This window comes from Hetaerina americana, unplaced genomic scaffold (assembly GCF_022747635.1).
Source record: "Hetaerina americana unplaced genomic scaffold, ioHetAmer1.1.p SCAF_38, whole genome shotgun sequence".
In the NCBI taxonomy this organism is placed as follows: domain Eukaryota; kingdom Metazoa; phylum Arthropoda; class Insecta; order Odonata; family Calopterygidae; genus Hetaerina; species Hetaerina americana.
Window position 1 is genome coordinate 2,943,739 of NW_027286963.1, and position 24,023 is coordinate 2,967,761.

The following is a 24,023-nucleotide window of genomic DNA, read 5'->3' on the forward strand; positions in this document are numbered from 1 at the left end:
CTTACCCCCTGAAACAGCATTAACCGTCCTGTGTTGTGCACCGATTTCACTCATCCCCTGTAGACTTGGCTAGGCTAGATGGGGCTGAATCCCATAGTTGCCAGGACTCATTTTCTTGATACAGTTCATCATGGCATTCTTGGGATTTATAATTGAGGTGGTCACCCATTGCCTTCCTCAACATTGTTTTTAACCAGACACCATCATTCAATGGCTACCTCTCTGGTGTCAGATGCCTTTTCAGTCGCCTCACTGAGGAACAGATGCTGTGCTGACTACCTTTTGTGTGGCTCCTATCCTTTCGCCTATCTGGCATGGGTGACCCTACCAGGAGCAATTATCATTCCTCTATCCCTGCCATGGGTGACCCTGGAGTATCCATCTATGATTGAAAAAAATAATGTCCTACGATCCTTACGAGACATCCCCAACTTTTATTTTTATACGCACATAGAGTGAATGTTTCACTCAGAAAGTCTGTTAAATTTTCTTTGCCTCTTCTCTTAACATGAGCTCACTCTGACTTGGGCTCAACCATAGACTTTTTCATGGAAATAATAACCTTGTTCATTCAAATACTAAAATTTCCTAATTTGTAATAATCACCAAGTGTATACTGGTATTTTAATACATATTTAATTATTATATTAGCTCAGGGGCTGATTTTAGCAAATGATTTCAGATTGTGTTTTGTTAGTAGAGGTAAGGGAATTATTTTTGTACCATTATGTAGCCTATGTTCATCCAAAACGTACTTTAACTGGTAGAGTATCAATAATAATGAGCTAAGAATTGTTCTCTCTTAGTGATTGGAGCTTATTATGTGTGTGTGATTATTTTAAGAAATGAGGTGGGAATGGTCATATGTGTGTCACTTTTTTTAGCCTCAAGTTCAAGATTATAGAAATCTGCTCTCATGTGTGCAAAAAATTTCAGTGAATTGACTTTTGTGCAGAAAATTTTTCCAAAAGTTATAAAATAATTTTCATTCTTTCCAATTCAGGAATTCACAGTGTGTGGAAGCTGCACTGAAACACTGACACTTTTTCATAAGATATTGCACTTAAAATATCATTCATATGAAAATGGAGTGAGAATGGTCTCGGAAAAGAAAGCCTTGGATCCAAACAAAAATAATACTGATATTTTACATGACATTCTTGCTGATGGTCCACGTATAAAGAAGGTGAGTTTCTCCCAGATAATTTTTCAATTGATGTATATTTCACTGTGGCAGCCCGGTCTGTGGACCATTCTGCTTCTGATCTGAGGATCCCAGGTTCAAGTCTGGGTGATGTGTATGGAGATCACTGTATTGTCCATCTGTCTCTTCAGAAAAATCTCTGGTTGAATTGCTCTATTGAACCAGTGTGTGATGGAAAGTCACATTAGCATTTATTCCCTATCTCCACCCAAAAAATGTTGATCTCCCATCTGATATGTCCCTCATTTGATTATTGTAGCATTGTCTTTAATGATGTATCTAAAGAACTATAGACCTAAAATTACAAAGATGGATTAATTCCAAATTAAAGTTTGATTTGGACCTCAGAAGGAATATCCATATACCTCCCCACTTGCTTAGATTAGACCAGCTGAAAATGTGCAATAGAAGAAAGTAACTATCAGGTGCTTTCATTTTTACTCTCTTTTTCGTGGGTATTCAAAACTACCTCTCTGATATGTTGAAGACTAGGTCAGCTGTTACTATTGATGCTTTCCCTGTACAGACCCAACGTTTTCACTTTATCCAGTACCACGGACCAACCTGTATCAAAAGTACTTTCTCATCTCTGCCCCTAAATTATGGAATTCCTTGCCCCATGATTTTAAATATTTGAGTTCCTTAAATGTATTTGAATATAAATTGTATGGTGGTTTGCTGAATGCTTAGGTGTTGTCATGCCCCCATAGTAAAGTGTGACTTTCTTTGAATGCCCAAAGTTAAACCAGTCTTTTGGACTGATATGTTATTATAGCTGATTCACATGCACTTTTGTCATATTATTGTGTTTTAAATACTGTGTTTTTACTGCTCAGTGTGTGTTCCCTGAGCAGAAATATGCATGTAATTATTATCCCTAGCTACATCCCTGCTGTGTGATATTTTGGGTTTCAAGTCATACTGGGAAGCTGAAGTTGGCTCAGGGAAAGGAATGATCCAGCAGCTTGGAATGATTAAGTTTCAGAGATCATAGTGCTCGGCACTATGGTGTATTGTTCGGTACGGCATGGTGTATTGTTTTGCTGCTATCTGACTGTAGTGTGCATTAGTTTTAGTTGGGGTAGGTGATCGATAGCTAAGGTAAATTGCACCATTTGGGAAATGTGGGTTATTTGGTTGAGGTAGGATTTTAAGGGAATGGAGGAAGTAGGGTTCAGAGAAACCTTGTACCCACATTAGTTCACATGGGGATCACACAATTTAACATACCATCCAATAGACAGCATATTCCACTTAATCCTTTTGAGTTTCTTGTGTAATTGCTTAATTTTGTGCAAAAATTGCTGGGCCATTTTAAAGAGAGATACAGAATTCATGAAAAATGTCTATACAAATATTATTATTCATAATAATATGAAAGTTAATGAAATTCATATAATGAGGCACAAAAAAGATTAAGGTTAAAAATAAGAATTATTCAGTTGTTATTTATGTACATAGTCATCAAGAAAAGAGTCACCTATAAAGATGCTGTTATTATTGGGAAAATTAATCAGCATCGCTTGCAGCGACTTGATGCTTCGAGGGTTTAAGTACCCTGCACATAGTGCCTCAAGCAGGGATCAGGATACCTCTCGAAAATCTTTCCACTGTCAGGATCCGAACCTGAATCCCTATTGTGAGAAGCTTATAGACTAGCCACTCCATCAGCCCGATCCCCATCTGTGGTTTGGTGTGGTAATTATCATGTACCTGATGAAAAAAGTTTAATGCCATAGTCAAGGCTATGTTAAAATTCAGATTTGTAGGAATATGGACTGGAAATGGGATTGTTGGGGACAAAAGTATGAAAGAATTTCCTTATTTGTTGGGTATTAAATAATGTACATGCATGTATTTGAGTTTCAGTTGAACTGATATAGCGCTGTTTGCTTTCTGAATGTTTATCGCAAAATAAAAACATTTTTTTGAAGTTGAGACTCTTTGCCTTCCCTACATCTGATGTATGACCATACTGAAACTAATCTACAAATGACAAATGAGGCTTCCCAAAAATGGAAAATAAATATTGCGTTATCCCAGAAATGCAGCTTTAAATGTTAGCTCTCATAGTATGTATTTGTAAAAGATGATGCTGCAAACATCTAGACAAGTAATGTGCCCTCTGCTCCTGACACTGAAGACTTTCCACATTAAATGAGGAATAAAATGTATTTTTCCACTGTTCTTTATTTTGGTACTACTATTTTTAACGCTTATGCATAACCATCAGGTCTATTGAAGTAGATATTCAAAGATGCCACCATGTACGTGATAAGTCCGGTAGAGTTTGGCCTTTTCCGCTATACTTGTGTTTTTTATGTATTGTATGGTTTTTGGCTCAACTTTGTGGAAGTTTATGTTCATTAAATGAAGAACAATGTATTTTTCCACTGTTCTTTATTTGCGTACAACTAGTTTCAATGCTTAGGCATCATCATCAGGTGCAGCGTTGAAACTAGTTGTACCAAAATAAAGAACAGTGGAAAAATACATTATGTTCTTCATTTAATGAACATAAACTTCCACAAAGTTGAGCCAAAAACCATAGAATACTTTTTACATGTCATTTCCTTGCTCAAGTGCAAATCTCAATGGTGGTATTCAATGCTTCTAATGAAGACTCCAGGTCTTAAAAAGAATTTTTTTATCCCTCTTTCGATTGATCATTTATAGTATTTCATTTTAGGGAACTAAAAACTAGAACTGGCAGAGACATAAACTTGTAGTTTGAGTAGATTTTATTTGGGGAGGTGACCAACAGCTAAGGTGATTTGCATCATTAGGGATAGTTTGGTAATATATTAGGGATATAATGATTATGGAATGGGAAAGGGTGGAAAGACATCTGGTGCCAGCATTAGCCTACTGTTAAAAATAGGAACCAGGTGTTCACAATTTAGCATCCCATCTGACAGATGGCATACTCCACTTCGGCGTGCTCTTCAGTAAGCACCCAAAATACCATTGAAAAATCCGTCCACCTCTGGGATTTGAACTCAGGCTCTTTGAGGTAGGAAGACCGGATACTAGCCACTCCACCAACCCAACTCCGCACAAAATTTCAGAAGTATATGTATAGAATCTAGGAAACAGATGGAAACGATAAGTGCCATAATGTCAGTATGTACACATATCACAGAATAGAAAAAAACGAAGTGCTAGCTAGGTATAGTGAAAAGGAAAGGACATTGTTTATTTACTTTTTATTTATTTTATGACTACATTGGGGCAAGATTGAGACTTTATACTCCCTTCTTCCACTAACTCTTACGTATTACATTAAAGACAATTACCAACACTCAAGCCTTAGGTGGAGGAAAACCTACCTAGGTGAGAATCAAACCCATGGCCTTTGAGTTGGCAGGAGGGGTCGTTACCCTGCCGCCACATAAATTGGATTGTGGGAAGAAATTGATAGGAGGCAGGAAAGATGGATTTAAAGTGTTTTTATTGAAAATGGGATTTTGAAGACTGTGTCAGAGGGGATAACACTAGGCAAGCAAGGAAGGGGTAGTCATAGGATGTTGGATGGAATGAAGGGAGGAAGTAAGTGGATTTGAAGAGGGACTTAATGCAGTGTTTGAATGTCAGGTTTTGTTTTGTTAGGATAGGTAAATAAATTTATTGTGGCACCATTTTACTGTCCGTATCCATCCAAACCCTACCTTAAATGATAGATGACCAATAATTATTATTCAGGTACAGTATTTATTTTAGGTAATGATTTACAATAATAAGTTATGATTGAGATAAAAATATTACCTATAGCTGAGCCTTTGATGAATGAAATTCTCACATTCTGGGTAGTTGTATGTGTTCCTTTCTATGTACCACTTGTGTTTCCCGCAAAATTCTTGAAACCCTAAGGTATCAAGAGTGAGTTAAGGGTTTTACATAATACTGACTGAAAGTTTTCCGAGTTCCAGAGCCTGAGACCCTCAGATCAATAGTCAAATTCTACCACTTTATTTCTTTGCCGGATATTTCTCTGCTATTAGTGATCCTCATGTACAAACAACATATCAATGTTTTATATTTCAGGAATTTCAAGAAATAAGTTTGATGTGGGCCCAGGCAGATATGAAGTCACGAAGTTTGAAGGCATTAGTGGAAGAGAAGAAGATAATTCCTACAAAATGAATTTTATGTCTTTCGTGTAGATGTCTCGATGATATTCATTTAGACTTGTATATTTTTTTGTTATTACCACATTTTTTGCTATCATTTAATGAAACTGAATGTATGAATAAAGATGTGATGTTTATTTTGCGAATTATAAGTATTTCATGGATTTATTCATGTAAGCAGAAGTGTATATCCTAGCCTTCTTTTTATGAGTAGAAGTATGTAATGTAATTTTTTCTATGCATATACAGATTTTATGCTTCAACTAATTCTTAGTTAAGCATTAGTATTGCTTTGGTGATATTTTTATTGAGTTTTTTCAATCAGTGAAATTCCAACCAGATTTTGAGTGCTAAAATTTGTTCTGTCACTTTATTTTTTATTAGTTCTTTTTGCCTTTTCTTTTCTTGTAAAAATACGATTGATCAAGTGTTGCTGTGATAGGGAGTGGAGTGTTAATTGTCAACTCTCTATAATTGGAGGAACAAGGTTTTTTTGTGTCAAAGACTTAAAACATCAGAAGTAATTCTCTTGTGAAGATAAAGAAAAGGTTTTAATTTTATTTTATATTTCTCAAATTAATTGACTTCAAAATTTATTAACCCCTGATAGATAATGGCTTATAAAAAGTTTTTATCATTTCCTCTACATCCATGGCCTTAGGATTGGGCTAAGAGTATATTGCAAGGGCTTGATGTTTTCAATGGCCCTTAGAGCTTTAATGGTGGAACCAATTGTGGTCACCCTGGTTGATGTTACCTGCACCAGAGAGATGAAATATGAACCATGCTGGTTCTTTTCCACTATGTGATGAATGCGAAAGCATCAGAGGGGTCATCGTTAAGTCACGTAAGTCCATCTATGAACTTTTTGGCACCCCTCCTTTGTAATAATGCTTAACTTATCTATAAGATATGAACTTCCTCCCCATTTCTAAGATAATTCTAATGTGCTGTCATTAACATCAGACAGGCACCTTTTTCTAAAACAAAATATATTAAGATGGTTTGACTAATGCATGGTTTACTATGATTCCTGATCAGCTTGATCACATGTTTGTACTGAAAAAGTACAATACTTTGAAACATGATTTTTTTATTTTAATGGTGCTTAGTGGAAGCTCATGAATTGAAATAAATATTTCAGAACTATTTTAATCAGTTGACATCTAGTTCCTTTAGTATTTTCACAATATCTTCTTTTGTGATCAAGCATTACTAAAATTTTTCTACAGGATTTAAACTAAAATTATCCAGGTTTTTGTTCCAAGAAAAAAATAAATAAGGGCTGTGCATTTGAATGAGCAGGGACATATTATCTAAAAATCTCATTATAGATATAAAGAGAAGTATGGGGGTAAACTGATGTAACAAATATAAAAGGTGACATGCGAAACCATAATAGTCATCAGGGACCATCCAAGACATACCTATGCTTCGTAGATTACCTTGCATTAATTAGTGTAGCAAAGAGTTCCCAAGTGCTGAAAATAACAGATATTTATGACTTCTCTCCAGTAGAAACATCAAATACAAATTTGGAGGATGTGGTAGTCTATAGGTAAAAGGCTGGTATGCTGACCAGAGGGTTCAATTCTCGGGCATGCCTCTTTGGGCACCCTTAGCTAAGTGGTGTGATTTTTCAGGTACCATATCTTCCTGGGAAACCACATACCCTTGGGCTCTGTACTCGGTCAGCTGTATCCTCGCCTATGAATCCAAATTTTTGGTTGATGACTGCGATTATAAAATTTAAAGGAGGTATTAGTTTCACAGTATTTCTTATAAATAATGCTCGTAACATAACAAGATTCCTGTAATTTTCAGAATAAACACTGTTTATGAAGTAATTTTCCTTTTTCATTTCCCTACTCTATATTTTTTTCATGCATAAAAAGATTCTTGAGAACTGTAATTTCCTTATAATATTTTAAATAAAATCATGATTTTGAATAACGTGTATGTTTCTTTTACAATTAAAACATTTCCTGAGCATAACTGATATTCAACATGATTTTTTACGTCTAAGTGTCAACTCAACTTATTCTTATAAAAAATTAAATCTCTTTCAAAATGCTAAGGACTTAGTCTGAAATTTTTCTTTGTGAGAATATTCACTGTACCTCATTGACTAAATGGTTCCTGATGCACAAATAAGCTGAAATATTTTTTTTTAAGGTAATCTACTGGTTAAGGTAGGTTTTTGGATGGACACAACTACCACACAAATATATATATTATTACTCCTAACAAAACACAAAATCCATCATCCTACTCTATATCAGGTCCCTCTTCATCTCTGAGTACTTTCTTCCTCCCTTCATCACATCCAACATCCCTATCCTGTTCCTTCCCTTTCCCCTTTTGCCCAACATTCTACCCTCTATCACAGTCTTCAACATCCCACTGCCGGTCAACACCCCCTTCATCCACTTTTCCTGCCTCCATAGGATTACTCCCAACAAACCCCTCTCTTCGCCCACCATACCAAGTACTTCCTCATTTGCTTTCTTCTCTGTCCATTTCACCTTCTCCATTCTTCTCCACGCCCACATTTCAAAAGCCTCCAATCTACGTCTATCCTCCTGTTTCAATGACCACGTTTCCGCACCGTACATAGCTACGCTCCATATCAAAGTTTTTACGAGTCTTTTCTTAACATCCTTACTCAAAGTCCCTGTCATCACCTCCCTCCTCCTTGTGAAAGCCTCTTTGCCTAGCGCAATTCTTCTCCTTATGTCCCTACGACTTTGACCGTGTTGGTCTAAAACACTACCGAGATACGTAAATTGTTCTACCTGCTCTAGTTTTTGCCCTCCTATTTTAATGTTAAGCTTGGCCTTTTTCTTTCTAGAAAATCGCATAACCTTTGTTTTATTAATATTGATTCTCATCCCATACCTGTCGCACTGAATTTCCAATACACTCAGCAATGCTTGCAGCCCCTTGGCTGACTGACAAACTAGAGCTTGGTCATCAGCAAACCTAACTGATTTTACGAATTCCCCGCCCACTTTCATTCCTACCTCGAGTTCTTCCCATGCCTCTTTCATCATTTTCTCTGCATACAGGTTGAACAGCAACGTTGATAATGGGCAACCCTGCCTTACACCCCTTCCTAACACTGCCCATCCTGACTCCCCATTTCTCACCCGTACCTGAGCAGTCTAAGACATGTACAGGTTGCGGATTAGCCTCCTTTCCCTCCAATCTATTCCTATTTTCTGCAATATACTCATTAGTTTTTCCCAATTCACTCTATCAAACGCTTTTTCGAAACCATTACCCCGGCAACTGAGTGGCTTAGCTTAATGGGGCAAATAATTTGGTCAAGTGGAATGAATATTAAGGCCATATATGTTAAACAAATCTGTAAGAATGGGAACCTACATTGAACTTTTCAACATTGTTAACAATAATGTAGGTAAAAGTAACTAAAAGGTACATTCAAAAGCATATGAGAGTGAAATACTTCTTTACACAGGTGAGACTAACTTCTAGTAACAAGAAGAATAATAAATAAAGGTTGGAGGAATAATGACATCAGACTAAACTACTTAGAAGTATAAAGAAAACCACCTTTTCCCTACCATAGCTGCTCAATGATTTTGACTCCTCGTCGTTCGTGGAAAAATTGGCATCAGAAATATGTAAGTTCTACACTTAATATCTAATCATAATGTGGTGATATCTACTACCGTACACACCGTAGATATGATTTCCCGAAAACCATTAATTGGGTAATTAATGACCCCTAACACAACGTAAATCACATTTTGGCACCTATAATACTTAATATTATCTAATTAACAGGTATGTTCATTGAAAAGCTATTTACACTAAAAAAAATTACTCCACTTTTTCTTCACGAGGGCTACTATGGTGGAGAGAACAACAGTCTGCTGACCTTATGGTAGCAAATTCAAGTTCTACTACACGTACGCGAGTTTTCTAACTTCTAATAACTTGACCCGCACGAGACCTGGCAAGTTGTGGCTTATTTGAAACTCATTGGGGGGCACTTGTTTCATATAAATAGCAAGTAAAAAAACTGAAGAACACGTCATTTCGGCAGCTTTTCCACACTGAAAGCAAGAGAGTAATTGTAAATGCCAATACACCTCTTGAACACTCCATAATGTTCCAAAGAAATGTCTAACAGCACATGCATTCAAATCAATGTACTGGCTTATTCGGTGCCGTTTTTCAATAACGTATATTACATTTGGCTGAATAGCAGTGACCGTTCAACAATTCCTTCACACCAATCAGTTTTCGTTATCTGCCTTCCAATGTTTTTAAATCATAACACCCCAATTTGGCCAGGAGCTCGAGAAAAATAGTTCGATCAAGTTCTAAATTCTTGTTCCCAGTAGACAACGATAAGTTTATGAACGGGCTACATACTTATGTCTATACTTGGCAATTCTATACAACTTTGATAGCAATTTGATGACAACGGAAAAGGGTTATAGACTTCATCCATATGCGTGGTTGCAATATCGCCTCACCCCAACAAATTTATGACACTGCTACCACGTTAAATGTCCCAAATTCGTGAAGCTTTATCTTATCACAATCATACATGTCGAATACCCTTCCAGCAAATGGACGAATTATACTCGAAATATAACAGCTGGCCGAGCTTCTTCAACACTTAACTTGTCATGTTGCACTTGTTGGTGGGGACAATTCAAATAACGGCCATCACTGGCTTTCGTGCAGAGTACGACAGTTACTAGGCCTATGTTGTTGTACGAGACAGTAACACATCATCACTCCATGGGCTATGCCAGTTGGACCATAATGCAAAAAAATAAATGCCAGAATGTATCATAGGAATACTCCCTCGATACTACAACTGAGACTTACTACCCATCAATGGCATTATACATAAAGCAAAACGTGCTTTCAGTGTATTTAGAATTTTCGATAGTTTTCGTTGCGTGTGATATTTTACCACTAAATTGGCGTATTTTCCTTGTACCCAAATTTCTTTGTGTGTGGCGTGCAACTACCTTTTTTTTCTTCCATGGATATTCCATTCATGTTCAAACCTGATTACATCAAGCGCATCAGTACACCATTTCTTATTTGCAGCTTTTACAAGAATTTAAGTGTATGATAAATAGAAAATTTTAAATCATGAATAATTTCAAAAAATTCCAATTGCTCCAAAAGTGATATGTGAATCATTTTAAGATAACGCTTGAAAAATAACTGCTTAACTGACTATATTTGACTTTCGTAGGATGATTCTGCGTACCGCTGCGCACTCACACGGCAGATGTGTGTCATATCTAAACACATCTAGTTGTTGCGCTTTGAAGGATGCCTTCAGCCTCTGCGAAGCTAGAAAAACAAGCCTCTACGGAGGCCGTAGACCCTTTACGTCAAGCCATAACTGTAATCGAGCACAAAATACGTAATTTGGAGAAAAGGAAGGTAAGTTTTCTTTGATAGTTGTTCAAGTTTTGGCATTACATGGGCATTCGTTCACCTGTCATTGGGGAAAAAACAGTCCGCCATATTTGCCATGTGCTTCCACTAGAATTATTATTTGGTCTTCAGTTGAATTTTATATAAATGGATGAATTTTCGATCTTGGAAGAAATAAATCATGGAGTGCCTGGAAGAAGGCCTTGATAGCAGGCACAGAGTTGGGATAACATGGCGGTCCTGTGCTGCCTAAGGAATTAGAAATAGTCCGTCTAGTTGTTACGAAGTGTTATCTCTATTTCCGAAATGCCGATTTGTAGCCCGAAGTAAGCTTTGCATACCGATGCATAGCTAAATTCCATCAGTTTCGTACTAAACTAGTACCAATTCTTGCCATTTCTCAAGGTTAGTCGAATCACTTTTGACGTAAGCATGGTTGTCGGTTCTTATATGAATCAAATTTTTAAATGGATCTCCGTATTTGTGTTTAGCCCAGTTCTAAGTGAAAAAATCGGCGAAAATTTTATCATCCCAAATTAGTAGTGGTGCATTAATAGGGTGTGTTTCCATGGGCAACTCGAGAAATAACATTTCATTGTTTGGCACGCCGTTGAGGATTGTCATGCACGGTTTGAGAAGTTGTCTGCTAGTAATGTAAATGATTTTCCTCGTGTTTCACCAGGTAAAGCTCGAGGCCTACAAAGAAGAGCAGAAGAATGGTAAAGAACTTAATAGTGATCAATTTTCTGCTGTTGCCAAGTACGATGAGGTCATTCAGACTTTAGAATTTGCTCGGGAACTGAGTAAAAATTTTAACGGTATTGCCTCTGATGCTGCCAAGGCCTTAAAAAAGCAACAACGAAAAGAACAACTAGAGAGATCTCAGCAGGAAATCAACCGGATTAAAGAAATATTAGTGATACAGGTGAAGTATATCATGTTTTTTTGTAGATTTAAGTACAGTTTACCATTGAGTAATTTTCCTTGTAAACCCTGTTTTGCAATACTTGGTATATTTTCCCCTGAAGTAATGCCTCTAGGACTTCAATTAATGCAGTGAATTTACTTGATATTTTACTTCATGCTCCTTACCTTTGGCGAATAAGATTTGAGGTGCTGGATTTCCTAATGGCCTTCAATGTTCATTCCTACCAATATTGCAAAAACCAAATGAGTAGGGACGACGTAAGCTTCATAGCACTTAGTTACCGGTGTCACTTATTCCCATTACATTATTCTTAATCAAAATCGGGAATGTTTGTGGTGGCAAACTGCCGAGCACAATGTCTGCTCAGGGTTTAGCTCTAGCTGATATTTCAATATTCTTATGGTTACACTTTTTCTTTGTCCTGATTATTTAAAAATTGTTTCCAAGTTTTTTTCGTTGCATAATATCATTTGTTGGGGAAATATTAATACCGAGAAACTAGTGTTAATAGTTTTGTTGATGTTTTCCATTTCATTTATTAAATTCGCTTTCAAAAGTGGATGAAAAGAATTTGGCTAACTGCTGGAGTACTAATTGTAGCGACTAATTAAGTTGCTGTCCTAACGAATTAAAGGTAAGTAGTGGCAGCTGACTATAGATATCTTTGGGTGAGTGAAATAGTTTCGATCCAACCATATTTTCATGAAATTGACCGTTTTAATAGTTCTCAGGATTACTAAGCATGTTAATTCCAGCGTTCCTCGTGCATAATTCATCTCAGTGCCCTTTGGTTCAATGGCTTCTGTAATTTTTGGCCTTTACAAATCCACTATTTTGCTAAAAAATGAAAGATTTTTCAGAGGTGGTGAGATTGTTACTCCTGCTCCGAATGATATGACCTTGGAGGCATAGAGCTCATTTCGACATGATTCACATGTAATGTTCTAGCCAAAATTATCTACCAGTTATCCTTTGAATATGATTGTGATTTTTCTTCAAATGATTTGCTTTATAACATGTTTTTCCCTGTTCACTTGACACTATCACCACCCATCCAACCTGTGTGTGTGAGGTGGGCCTGTGGCTTAAGTTTGTGTCACAGTTGCCACCAACCCAGTGTGCTATGCATTACTGTGGGTGTGTGGGGCTGGTTTGTTAACAGTTTTCTGTAACGCTGATGGTTTACATTAATTCTAACGTAGACTATTTTAAATGCAGTTTTTTAAAGGCAAAGTTTTAGGATCATGTCTGACATGAAATATTGTCTTTTAATAGTTTTTAGGTGTACTCATGCCAAGTTGGAAAGTCTTATGGTGTAACAATCATTCAAATAAACAGGTTTTTTCTCATTTTATTTGAAATATACCATTCCTGTTAATTCTTAAGATGATGTAATATATGATATAATCTTAAGATGATATAATATATATATGGGGAGTATGAAAATATCTTAGTATGATAATGAGTTATTTTCTCCTGGAAATAATTGTTCATTTGTGATGAAATAAATTTACTTTCACATGCATACCATGACTTGATGAAAAAATTAGAGATACTATCGTATTGAGCGTCTAGGTTGATTTTACTCAAAAATGTTGGGCAAATAGTGTCTGAAATTAAATCAACAATGGTTTCATCTATTATTTCGTAGACAGGGTTAATAAAACTGTAATATAGTAATTATTTTTTGTGAATTTTTCTCAAAATCTTAGCGATATAATTTTTACAAACTCTCTGACCTTATATAACTATCACAGTTTTTCTGTGGCTATTATTGAAGTAAATTTTGTCTTTTTATCAGCAAGGTGTCATGTGAACATGCTCTGATATTCAAAATTTCTGTGTTCAATATAAATTTCAGTTTGTGAGATTGTCAGAATATTAATCTATTGGTCACTGTTCTGCCAGTGAGGTAAATTTTGTTCTATTCGAATCAAACATCACTTATTTCATACTGAATTATATTTCTTGCTATTTATTCTTAAATATGTAATTGAATGTTTTAAGTGGTGACCAATTTAGAATATTTCATCTTCGGTAAACCTTTGTGTTCCTCTCATGACCCTTGATATTTAAGTGGTTTGTGGACTTGTTGGACTTGAGTGTAATGACATGTTGCTGTAAGACTATTGAATAGAAGGCTAAGGAGAAGAGAATATATTTTTAATTTGAAATAGACCAGTTAGGAGAATGAGTCAAGGGTCATATATGTGTATTTTTATATCTTCAGGACCAATAAAGCTATTTTTATTATTACTATTGGTAGAAGATAAAAGCAGACACAACCAATTTAGTGTTAATTGGGGTGTGTTTTTTGTTATTAGTCACTAGAAGGAAAGTTATAATGGTCAATTATAAGAAATAGTAATGTGTCAGGAAGAAAACATCTTGTATGAGGCATTGTAATGTGTTGGTAGGCAATGGTCTAGGAATTATGAATAACCACTGTAAACAACTGTTTGCTGCAGAAAAGTGTGATAATGACAAACTCCTGTTTCCAACAAATTAGGTCTATGTACATATGGGAAATGCCTGGAGATATAGATGGGTACTCCTTGTAAAGAATGTATCATTGTACTGTTGTATAGTCAGTGCCCATCAGTTAAAAGTAGATTATAAATAAAATCCTGAAATCTTAAATAGGCTGGACAAGTAAGAAATAATGTTACTAGGGGTAATATGAAAAAAACTGAGGGATTAATGACTAAGTGGAAGTTCATTCCATGTAATATGCAATATTTGTAATGAACCATTGAACACCATATCTTGGAAGATAACTTCTGATTGATACTGGAATAGCTGGCCTATAAAGGTGGCAGAGTAGGCTAGAAGGGGACTTAACCCTGGAAGATGAGATAAAAATATTTTACAATCCATTTCCTGTTTAAATATTTCTTGGTGGATATTCAGCTCGGCATACATGGTATTGGAATGTTTCATAGTAAGAAAGGCATGATCAAGTTGATTAACAGTGTGTGTTGTCAAATAAATGGGTTAGTGCCTGTGCTCTAAAGATATTTAAATTGCAACGATTGGAATTATTTCTACTTCCCATTTCACTGGATCTCAGAAGCACTGCTTGCCTTTTGACATTGATCAATCTGCTAATGGTCTGTTGTAATTGTATGCAAATAGGCTGTTAATCCTGTTAAAATATCATGCAACATATCCAAACTGGGATTCTGAAACTTAATTCCCCTAAAATGGAGGTAAGTGGACTCAAGCCAAATAATGTTGAACTCCAGAAGTTTGGGGTGTACAATTAACAATTATGAAATTATTTGTTCCTACGTTTGAACTCAAAATTTGGACGAAAAAAGTCTAGGGCTGGCTCAAGCACAAAGGAGAGGTTAATAGTAAGTTAAATAAAATGTTATTTTATGTGTTGGTTGGACGTTTACAATGTCACTTACTGAAATTCACTGCCATTACCACCCTATAATAATGTGACTTAGGACTTCTCTTACTGCAAAAACTACTGATGTCCAATTGCTGCAGTGCAGTGGTAAAAGCAAATAATTGTTGCAGTTCCATCTGGGTGGTATATGTACCACTGGTGGTGAATTTCAGCAGTCACATAAATCTTACTATTGATGATAATTTTCAGTACCGTCAATGGACTAAAATAATTCAGATATATATTAATTACAGTGAAACCTGGATTAACAAGTACCTCACACAGCAAGTGATTCATGTTATTAGCCAAAATATTGATCCCAAAAACAACTTGCTAAATTAGTGATGTTTTGCATGACGAGGAGAGGAATTACCTGTATTCCGTGCCTGGTATGGCAGCTCCTCCCTTGCACTCATTCTGCTAGCATCTTAGTGTCACTAGGGATCATACATTTTTCCAAACTTATATTTTAACATATTGTTGGTGATTTTTTTTGTCCATAGTTTCAAAACTGTCCCCAAAGAAAAATCCATTTGAAGAAAGCCATAAGAGAATAAAAATAAAAAATAACTGTGGAAATCAAAAGTAAAGTCATTGAAAATCAGGAAAAATGTGCGTGTGTGTGTACATCAATGGTTGGCCTTTTCTTCAAGAACACTGGCTAAGGCTAACGAGATAGATGCTTCAAATAAGTGACAAGAGTATTTACACAATGGTTATGTATTCTCAACGATGTTGAAAGGTTGCTGTTCATTTGCATTAATGAAAAGTAATAGCAATGCATCACCATTAACAAGAATATTATTAGTAAGAAAGGGAAAGTTATTTTTGTCGACACTGTTGATAAGATTTCAGGATCATTAACTGCAGAACAAGTATTTAAGGAGAGCAGTCTGTGGTTCAAGAAGCTTAGGGGAAGAATCAAGCTCAGAGTCTAAGGCAGCAGATATCTTCAGACTTGAAAAAGCCGTAGAGTCTTAATGGCTACCTGCCACAGTGTGTCTTAATTGTGACGAAACTGTTCTTTATGGGAATAAAATACCAAAGTGAACCTATATTTGTGGATGTAACAGTAGAAGCTAATGCATTGCCCTTCCACGAGACAATGGAAGGCCATTTCACACTGCTATTTTGCACAAATGCAAGTGGCAATTTGGAAATCAAATCCTTACATTTTTCGGAAACTCCACAAGCCCTCTAGAAATGTTTAACTCCAGTACAGCATACAAATTTTGAAGAGGTTGTCATGGGAAACTTGCATCATACCATGCGGGTGAGGTATTGCCCTAGTAAGGCAGTGGAAATGCACGACGAAAGTTGAACGATCATTCTGAGTCACTTTTCACCAAATTTGAAGTGTTGGCAAAAACGAATGTCTCTTGAAAGCTTTTTAGTGAAAAGGAATTAGGCACGTATCATAAATAATTGACAATATATTTCAATTCTTTTTGTTTTTACAAATTTGAGTTTGCATTCTCTAGTTGTAGTTGTAATGAAAAATTAATTCACTGGAGTTAACTGAGCTTAATGCATTAATTTAGAACAAATCTAGTGTTGACTTAACATTGGATTAGTAAAATTATATTTTTCAAGTAAATGCTTGATATAACCTATTCACAAGTTTATATTGCAATTCATAATGTTGATAATAAATTGAGCAAATGGATGGTATGATTTCATCAAACAAGGGGCAATGATTGCATGAATACCCTTACAATAAAATGTTATGCAATAAGTTTTCAAATAAAAATAGAGTAATGGCTGACTTGAGTTCTCAAATTATCACTGTATTTGCAAGACATAGTGAAAATAGAGAAACTAAATAGAAGTTGTGTGTTTCTTGTATTTAAAAAGGATTAGAATTTGTTGGTAAAGGAAGGTAATTCTTTTAGTGTTAGAAATGAAAGATCAAACAAGGACACTGGTCTGTATGGTGAAGGATTGAAGGGGTGTTGACTCAAGATTAAAAACAACCTTGACTGTTTTTGGTTGATGGTTTTTGATGTGCCCTGACAGTTTTCCCTTAAATGATCTGTGTTCATATTGTATGTAGACGTTTGAATTTTAACTTTGGAAGACCAAAAACTTCTATAGTCATGCTAACTCTACCTAAACTTTTATGACTCATGTCTATTGAATGTGCCATTAATTTACCAAAGAGGTTATTGAAATTATCATAGACTTTTTCATTCCCTCTTCTTCTTCTTTGTTTGCTGAAACAGCTCAAGTCACATTATTAGTTTTAATGGAAATCAGCTCCCCAAAATCCAGGGAAATGATATGCGAGGAGACAAAGAATCAGTTGATCTGAGAAGGCTCATCTTTACACACATCTTCTTAAGTACTTGTTAAGAGTGTTCCGTTGGGACTGCGATGAAAAACATTGTTGGTACCCACAGTCTGTGAAGCAGAATTTACAGAGCTGTGAAGAATTTGCAGAAGAGTGTCAAATCAGTTAGAACAGGGACTTAAAATGTTAGGATGATACTTAAACAGTGATGTTGAAAAATTTGAGCATGAGATGGAGAGAGGAACTGTAGCTATGTTGGGCTGGTATGAGGCGAGATGGAAAGAGGAATAATTAGAGGGTTTTTTTGCAGTGAAGGGGCTAAGAGTAAATAAGTATTATTGGAGTGATAAATTATTCTGTAGGAAATAAATTTTAATTATTGCATATGAAAATATTTTTATGCTAAGAATTTTTTTGTTAGGGATAATTAGGGATATTACAAGATGGTGGTCTTCACTTGGACCTCTTTGGCTAACAAAATGTAACGTCAAAGTTTGAAGTGAAATTTTTTCCATTAATACATTGTCCCTAATCTTATTATGGTTTTGGAAAACATGGGATAAATTGCACTCTATCATTCTTGCAAATATTTTCAGCTTTTTATTTAAACTCAGTTTAATTATTGAGGAGGATCTTTTAGGATGAATTGAAAGATTATTGAAAATGAGGAAAAGGTCACTCCATTAATCCCTTAACAAATGGCATGGTGTATTAAAATAAATTCCTTGAAATTTTATGTTCAATATTCATTTACTCTTGTAGTTTATCTATAATATTGTTAGGAAGGTTTGCAACATAGGAAACCAATTGAGTTAAACCATGGTCACTGGGAAAGGATCATTAAGTTTCTTGACCCTAGTGCTCTCTGAATTTTTTTTGTTGTGATTTTGACATTGATGGTTTTATGTTTTCTCAATGAGTTTTCCTCATTTGTAAAATATGTTATTCTCATTCATGTAATGGGAACTGTATTCTATGTGCAGTCGAATGTTTTTGTTAATGGATCGGAACCTAGATGTCTTCATTATTGCATCAGGTTGTTGAAGTATGAAATAAAAATATATTAGTGGAAGAATGAGGACAGTGTGAAGACAATTATTTGCGTACATTTTCCGTAATTGTCTTACAATTTTTTTTTATTTTTGTGCATGGCTAACACATTAACATTTAATCATTGGCTTAGTACCTTGAGTGAAATGTTTTTGGGTATTCATCAAATATTCAATCACCTGAGGCTTTAATGGGTAATATAGAAATTAAGTCTTAAAATGGATAGACATTTTGAATGAATGTTTTTCTTTATATTTGATAAATATACTAAAAAAGCTTCAGTTATTATATTTTGGACAATGATATGATTTTTGTAGTATTATTATTGACAGCTATTTTTCTTTTGTGTGACTGTAGGAGGTGCTGCTTAATGTTGGTCAGGATACTGTTAGAGAAGATTTTTTGGCTGCAAGACAAGGAGCAGCGCAGCTTACGATGGAAGAAATCAAGAACCTTGATGACCTTTACCTCCTCTTATCTCCCAAACATATTCCTGAAGAGAACATGCCTCCTTATCAGGTATAAAACTTGTTCCAAGTTGTTCTGGTGCTGTTCCACCCAATAATAGAATATACTACCTTGATCAAAAAGTTCCCGGAATAACCACCGTGTGGCGCTCCCATCGTTCCGATTTGAGTTCTGTTTTTTTTGTTAAATTGGTACATCTGTTGTTGATATTCCCTTTAAATCTTAGTGTCATAACTTGACATTTGCAAAGGTTACGGTCGGTTTTCGGTATGTCCATCAGTGCTTCCTGCGATTTTTCCATTACTTCCTCTCGGCTGCTAAAACGCGTTCCCCGTAATGGTTTTTTAACTCGATTGAACAGAAAGAAGTCACAGGGAGCCAAATCAGGTGAATTCGGTGGCTGTTGGATGGTATTTGTTGCATTTTTCGTCAAAAAATTACGAATAATGATAGCACTGTGCGACGGTGCGTTATCATGGTGCAAAATCCACGAGTTTTCTGCCCACATTTCTGGTCTCTTTCGGCGAATTGCTTCACGCAAATGTCTCATAACGCCCAAATAATACTCTTTGTTTACTGTCTGGCCTTCTGGCAAAAATTCATGATGCACTACACCGTTGTAATCCATGAAAACCGTCAGCATTGCCTTCTTTTTTGACTGAAAACGACGTGGTTTTTTTGGTCTCGGCTCATTTGGTGAACGCCATTCACTTGCCTGATGTCTGGATTGCGTGTCGTACTCATAAACCCACGTCTCGTCTCCAGTAATGATCCTTTTGATGAATGTGGGATCGGATTCAGCCTCGCAAATCATGTCTTTTGCGACGTCAACACGGTCTCTTTTTTGCATGAAATTGAGGTCTTTTGGAACCAACTTTGCTGCTACACGACGGAAACCCAAATCATTAACCACAATGTCTTGGGCGGATCCATAGGCAATGTTCAAGTCCTCCGCTATTTCTCTGATGGTTAATTTGCGGTTATCGACCAAGATTTCTTTTACTTTATCAATTTTTTCACCGACTTTCGATGTCGATGGTCTGCCACTGCGTTCATCATCTTACCGCTCGTGCCACTGGTAAACGACCGTTTTTTTTTAGAGAATCGTTGCCGAAACACTTTTCCAACATTTCCAACGTCCGTGCGCCACTAAATCCGTTTTTTACGCAAAATTTAATACAAGTTCGTTGTTGCAAATTTAAATCCATTTCTGCAATTGTAAAAAATCGCCAACACACACAGAGATAGATGTACTCTTGGCTACGTAACTTTTGCAAATGTCAAGTTATGACACTAAGATTTAAAGGGAATATCAACAACAGATGTACCAATTTAACAAAAAAAACAGAACTCAAATCGGAACGATGGGAGCGCCACACGGTGGTTATTCCGGGAACTTTTTGATCAAGGTAGTATTTCTTGATCAATAATCCTATAAAATGTTAATTTTTTAAGTGGGGACCTATTTTAATGTAAACATTTGAAGTGCATTATGGAAAATTTCCTCAATGAATTGGTGGTAACAAATTGATTTTACTAAAATGCCGTTGAACTCAAAACAGTGTTGACAACGGCTAAAAAAGTCACTTATTCAGGCTAATAAGAGCTGTTACATCACCAATCCTTTATTAGCTAGGCTTTCAGGATATAGAGGCCAGAGAATTTGCTCCTTGATAAATTGCCTACTTGAGGGAAGAGATGAAATTCAACTTAGCTGTATGACATAAGCGTTAAGGAACTAATGGCACTGTGCCTGTCGCATACTAGCAAAGTATATGGCCACAATGTGAAACTAAATTTTAGGGGAAAATGAATGTAGCACAAAGCCAGTTGATACATATTTCAGCCATTTTTGGCTTCTCTCAACGAAGATGCTGCATTGTGATAAGGACTAATTTTTATGTGGGTTGGGTAGCGTTTGTGCAAAACGTTTTTGGCTGTCTTCCCCTTAGTACCATTATGCAGGAACCTATATCGGAACAAGCAAAGGAGAGCTGTCCTTCATGTATGCCTTAAGCTTCAGAGTAGCAAATATCCAATCCTGTTCTGACGAGCCCTTCTCTCCTATCATGAGACATTTTGGTAATGCTAAGAATTGTAATTTTAAAATGCTAAGGCTATCACAAAAATGTATTGTAATGGGTACATGGAGAAAAGAGCAAGAGGGCATATTAACACAGGAGAGTATTTGGAAGAGGTGCAACTTATCGCTTTATTTGAAAGCTCAAGTTTGAGATCATTATGAACCATATTGGCATGCGGATTGTGTACTCAAAAATGGTTCCGAAAGTGTTCACTGGAAACCCAAAGTAAAAGCCGCGTTGAAATGTGCCAAGGAAACCTTGGCATGTGCAAATGTGATCCCAAATTATTGGACGACGTCATTGCAGTGGCACTAGTCAGCGTCCCCTCGCCCGAAGAAAGCCAAGATGAGTCAATCAAAGGTCAAGATCATGCTCATTGTGTTTTGTGATATCCACGGATTGGTTCAGCGCGAGTTTGTAGGACCTGGAACCACTGTGAACTCTAAATTTTATGTGCAAGTTCTCATAAGACCTAAACGCAGGGTTCAATGCATCCACCCGGACATTTGTAATAGACTGACATTACTTTCAGGGCAAACCTAAATTAAACTACTTCATTAAACTACCACAAGAGCACATAAAAACAAAAACCATACTGTGCAAAAAGTTATATTTTGTAAGATCTTGGGGATAATATACAAAAAAAGTTTTTTGGAGTGTGGCAGTATTCAAAATTATTTGCATACAGTATCACTATATGATCATTTTGTGTAGTAATGAAATGCTTATTCATTGTAAATTTTTTTTATTTCTGATGAACGATAACTGCGTGCATCACCTAATAGCAAGAAATTTTGAGAAAGGTATGCATGACAGCTGGAATTAGTGAGAAGGATCATTTTGTTATGGCTCTGTACATTTTGTGAGAGTAGATATTATTTAGTTGCACTTTTTCTGAGAGTTAATGCAGTTGTAAACTGAGAAAAACAAATAACCTACATCTGACGGCAATTGAAAAATCAAAAAGCTCATATTTCAATTTATTGTCTCTTGAAAGTCAAAATTCTTTGGCTCGCAGTCAAAACTTTTCCCCTTCCTCCGTATAATGCTCTCCATTCCATCAGTCTCCCTTCCTCCCCTGGCTTTAGGAATGTTAGGCTTGGTTGTTCACTCTACACATCAGAATGCTACCATGCAGTGAACTCAGCTCTGTGGAAGTCCTTGATCAATGAATAAGTAAACAATGTATAGTTTCATAGTGACTCCCTTGGTATTACTGGTTTTGACAAATGGGTTTATTTGATGATGTAGCCAGTGCATCAAAACTGGTACCCAAATAAAATTCCTGTGAAAATATGCACATTTTATGTAATCAGTGAACATGCTCAATTAATAAGCTTTGATTCTTTCATTCATCAGTGCACATTCTTAAGTATCAAGTTTTAAATTAGGTATGAATCACCTTTTTACAGGAGCAGCTTACTCATGCAGCTGAGCACCTAATTAGTATCGTGGAAGGAAGATCAAAGGAAGTAGTAGGCACAACATATGCAGGCTTGAAAGAACTGATTACAAAAATCCACACTTGTGGTTACTTTGACCAAAGCCCGGAGGATGAGCAGGAAGTAGTTGCCAGTGAAGAAGTAACCGAGGAAATTGCTATTCAGCAGGTATGTGTGAATTGGTCTAGTGTCCCTTTTTATAATGGTTTCTTCTAAGACTGCCACTTTTTATCATAGTATGCTAATGCTTGGTCTGTAAGCTTTATAAATGCACTGCTCGGATGGAATGTTCGTGCTGTATTAATTAACAATTCTTTGTATTAAGTTTGATTTGACTTGTTGTATTATTTCTCTGCTTTCCTTTTGATAAGTTTATAGTGTTGTTAAGTCAGCTGAGCTGATTCAGATGTGCCAACCAAATCTTTCACTTGAAATTTACAGTTGTCATTCAAATATTAGCTTTGGTAAAGAGTAATGGGCAAACTGCTTGGCTGTAATATATTGTTCTGGTGAAATTGAATCTAGAAAATTATTTAGTATTGTACCTGATTGTTTAAACAAATATCTGTTTTAAACCTTTATTTTGTAATGGGAGGTATTTATTTTATACATTTTTTTTCTTCTAAGTGTTTTTCCTTCAGACTTAAAATTTATAAACGTCAATTTCATGTGTTTATTTTCATTGGCCCTATCAAATCCTAATCCAGGCCTCTCTTTATTGATCCTTCCAATTTCTGATAATTCTGCTCAGATGCTGGAATATGATAGTTAATAAAAAAAAGTACTCCTTCCCAAATTACTGTATAGAGGTGAAACTTCAATAGTCAAGTAAGAGCATACATTTCAGTTGTATGTTGTGGGTATGGGACGTACTTGAGTAATTTTATCTGATATAAATGGTGAGGAATGTGTGGGTTATAAAAGAAAGTTTATTGGATGCAGCAGCAACAGTCAAAGAAATCAAAAGTATGAAAGAGTGTGCTGGTTTGTTTATTTGTAAAGTGGATAGCAGTCTAATCACAGAACAGAGATGGAAGGATTCTATGGAACAAGTCATGGATGACTGTATTTGAAAAGGTGCTATGAGCAAAATTTTGCATTTACAAAACAGAATTGAGGCTAAAGGGGATTGATTACATTTCACTTTCTTTTTTCTTATCTGTATAAGACAAATTTTTAGATCTAAATGAATTACGCAATAAATCAATCAATTGTGCACCTGCTCTTCGAAGTGTATTGTGGCATATCATAGGGAATTATTCTTCTATCAATTAAAATTTTTTTGCCTAATGCAATTTTTAGGTTTCTTCAACTTTTTATAGTTGATGGCCATTCAAAGTCCTTTATTTCTTATCATTTTGGACCTGTGATAGAAGTATTAATCTTTGGCAAAGAGTTGTGATTTCTGGTTCCAAGTAGTCTTAATAAAATTTTCATTCGATGAAAAGTTGTTTAAATAATGTTTCATATGGACTGACGATGCTAAAAAATTTACCTGGAAATAGTTTTCTGGCACTTGCGCGAAGGCAGTGGGGGTGGATTATGTGCCCAATTGCTGCCAAGGTCCAGAATCATGAGTTCATTGATTGCAGTT

At 35.9% G+C, this 24,023-nt stretch overlaps 2 protein-coding genes across 7 annotated transcripts in view; both read left to right on the forward strand.

The window, feature by feature from the left end:
- LOC139691580 (glutamine and serine-rich protein 1-like) overlaps window positions 1-6,058 on the forward strand; it is a 52,842-nt gene extending 46,784 nt beyond the window's left edge. For all 5 annotated transcript variants that reach the window (XM_071589468.1, XM_071589471.1, XM_071589470.1 and 2 more), the window contains 2 exons: window positions 1,004-1,186; window positions 5,249-6,058. In XM_071589468.1, coding sequence (XP_071445569.1) covers window positions 1,004-1,186; window positions 5,249-5,347 — 282 coding nt within the window. In that variant the 3' untranslated portion in view covers window positions 5,348-6,058. The remainder of the gene's footprint in view (window positions 1-1,003; window positions 1,187-5,248) is intronic.
- Window positions 6,059-10,623: 4,565 nt separating this feature from the next.
- LOC139691574 (caprin-1-like) overlaps window positions 10,624-24,023 on the forward strand; it is a 29,344-nt gene continuing 15,944 nt past the window's right edge. For both annotated transcript variants that reach the window (XM_071589453.1, XM_071589454.1), the window contains exons 1-4: window positions 10,624-10,776; window positions 11,453-11,695; window positions 18,793-18,954; window positions 22,400-22,597. In XM_071589453.1, the coding sequence (XP_071445554.1) occupies window positions 10,663-10,776; window positions 11,453-11,695; window positions 18,793-18,954; window positions 22,400-22,597 (717 nt within the window). In that variant the 5' untranslated portion in view covers window positions 10,624-10,662. The remainder of the gene's footprint in view (window positions 10,777-11,452; window positions 11,696-18,792; window positions 18,955-22,399; window positions 22,598-24,023) is intronic.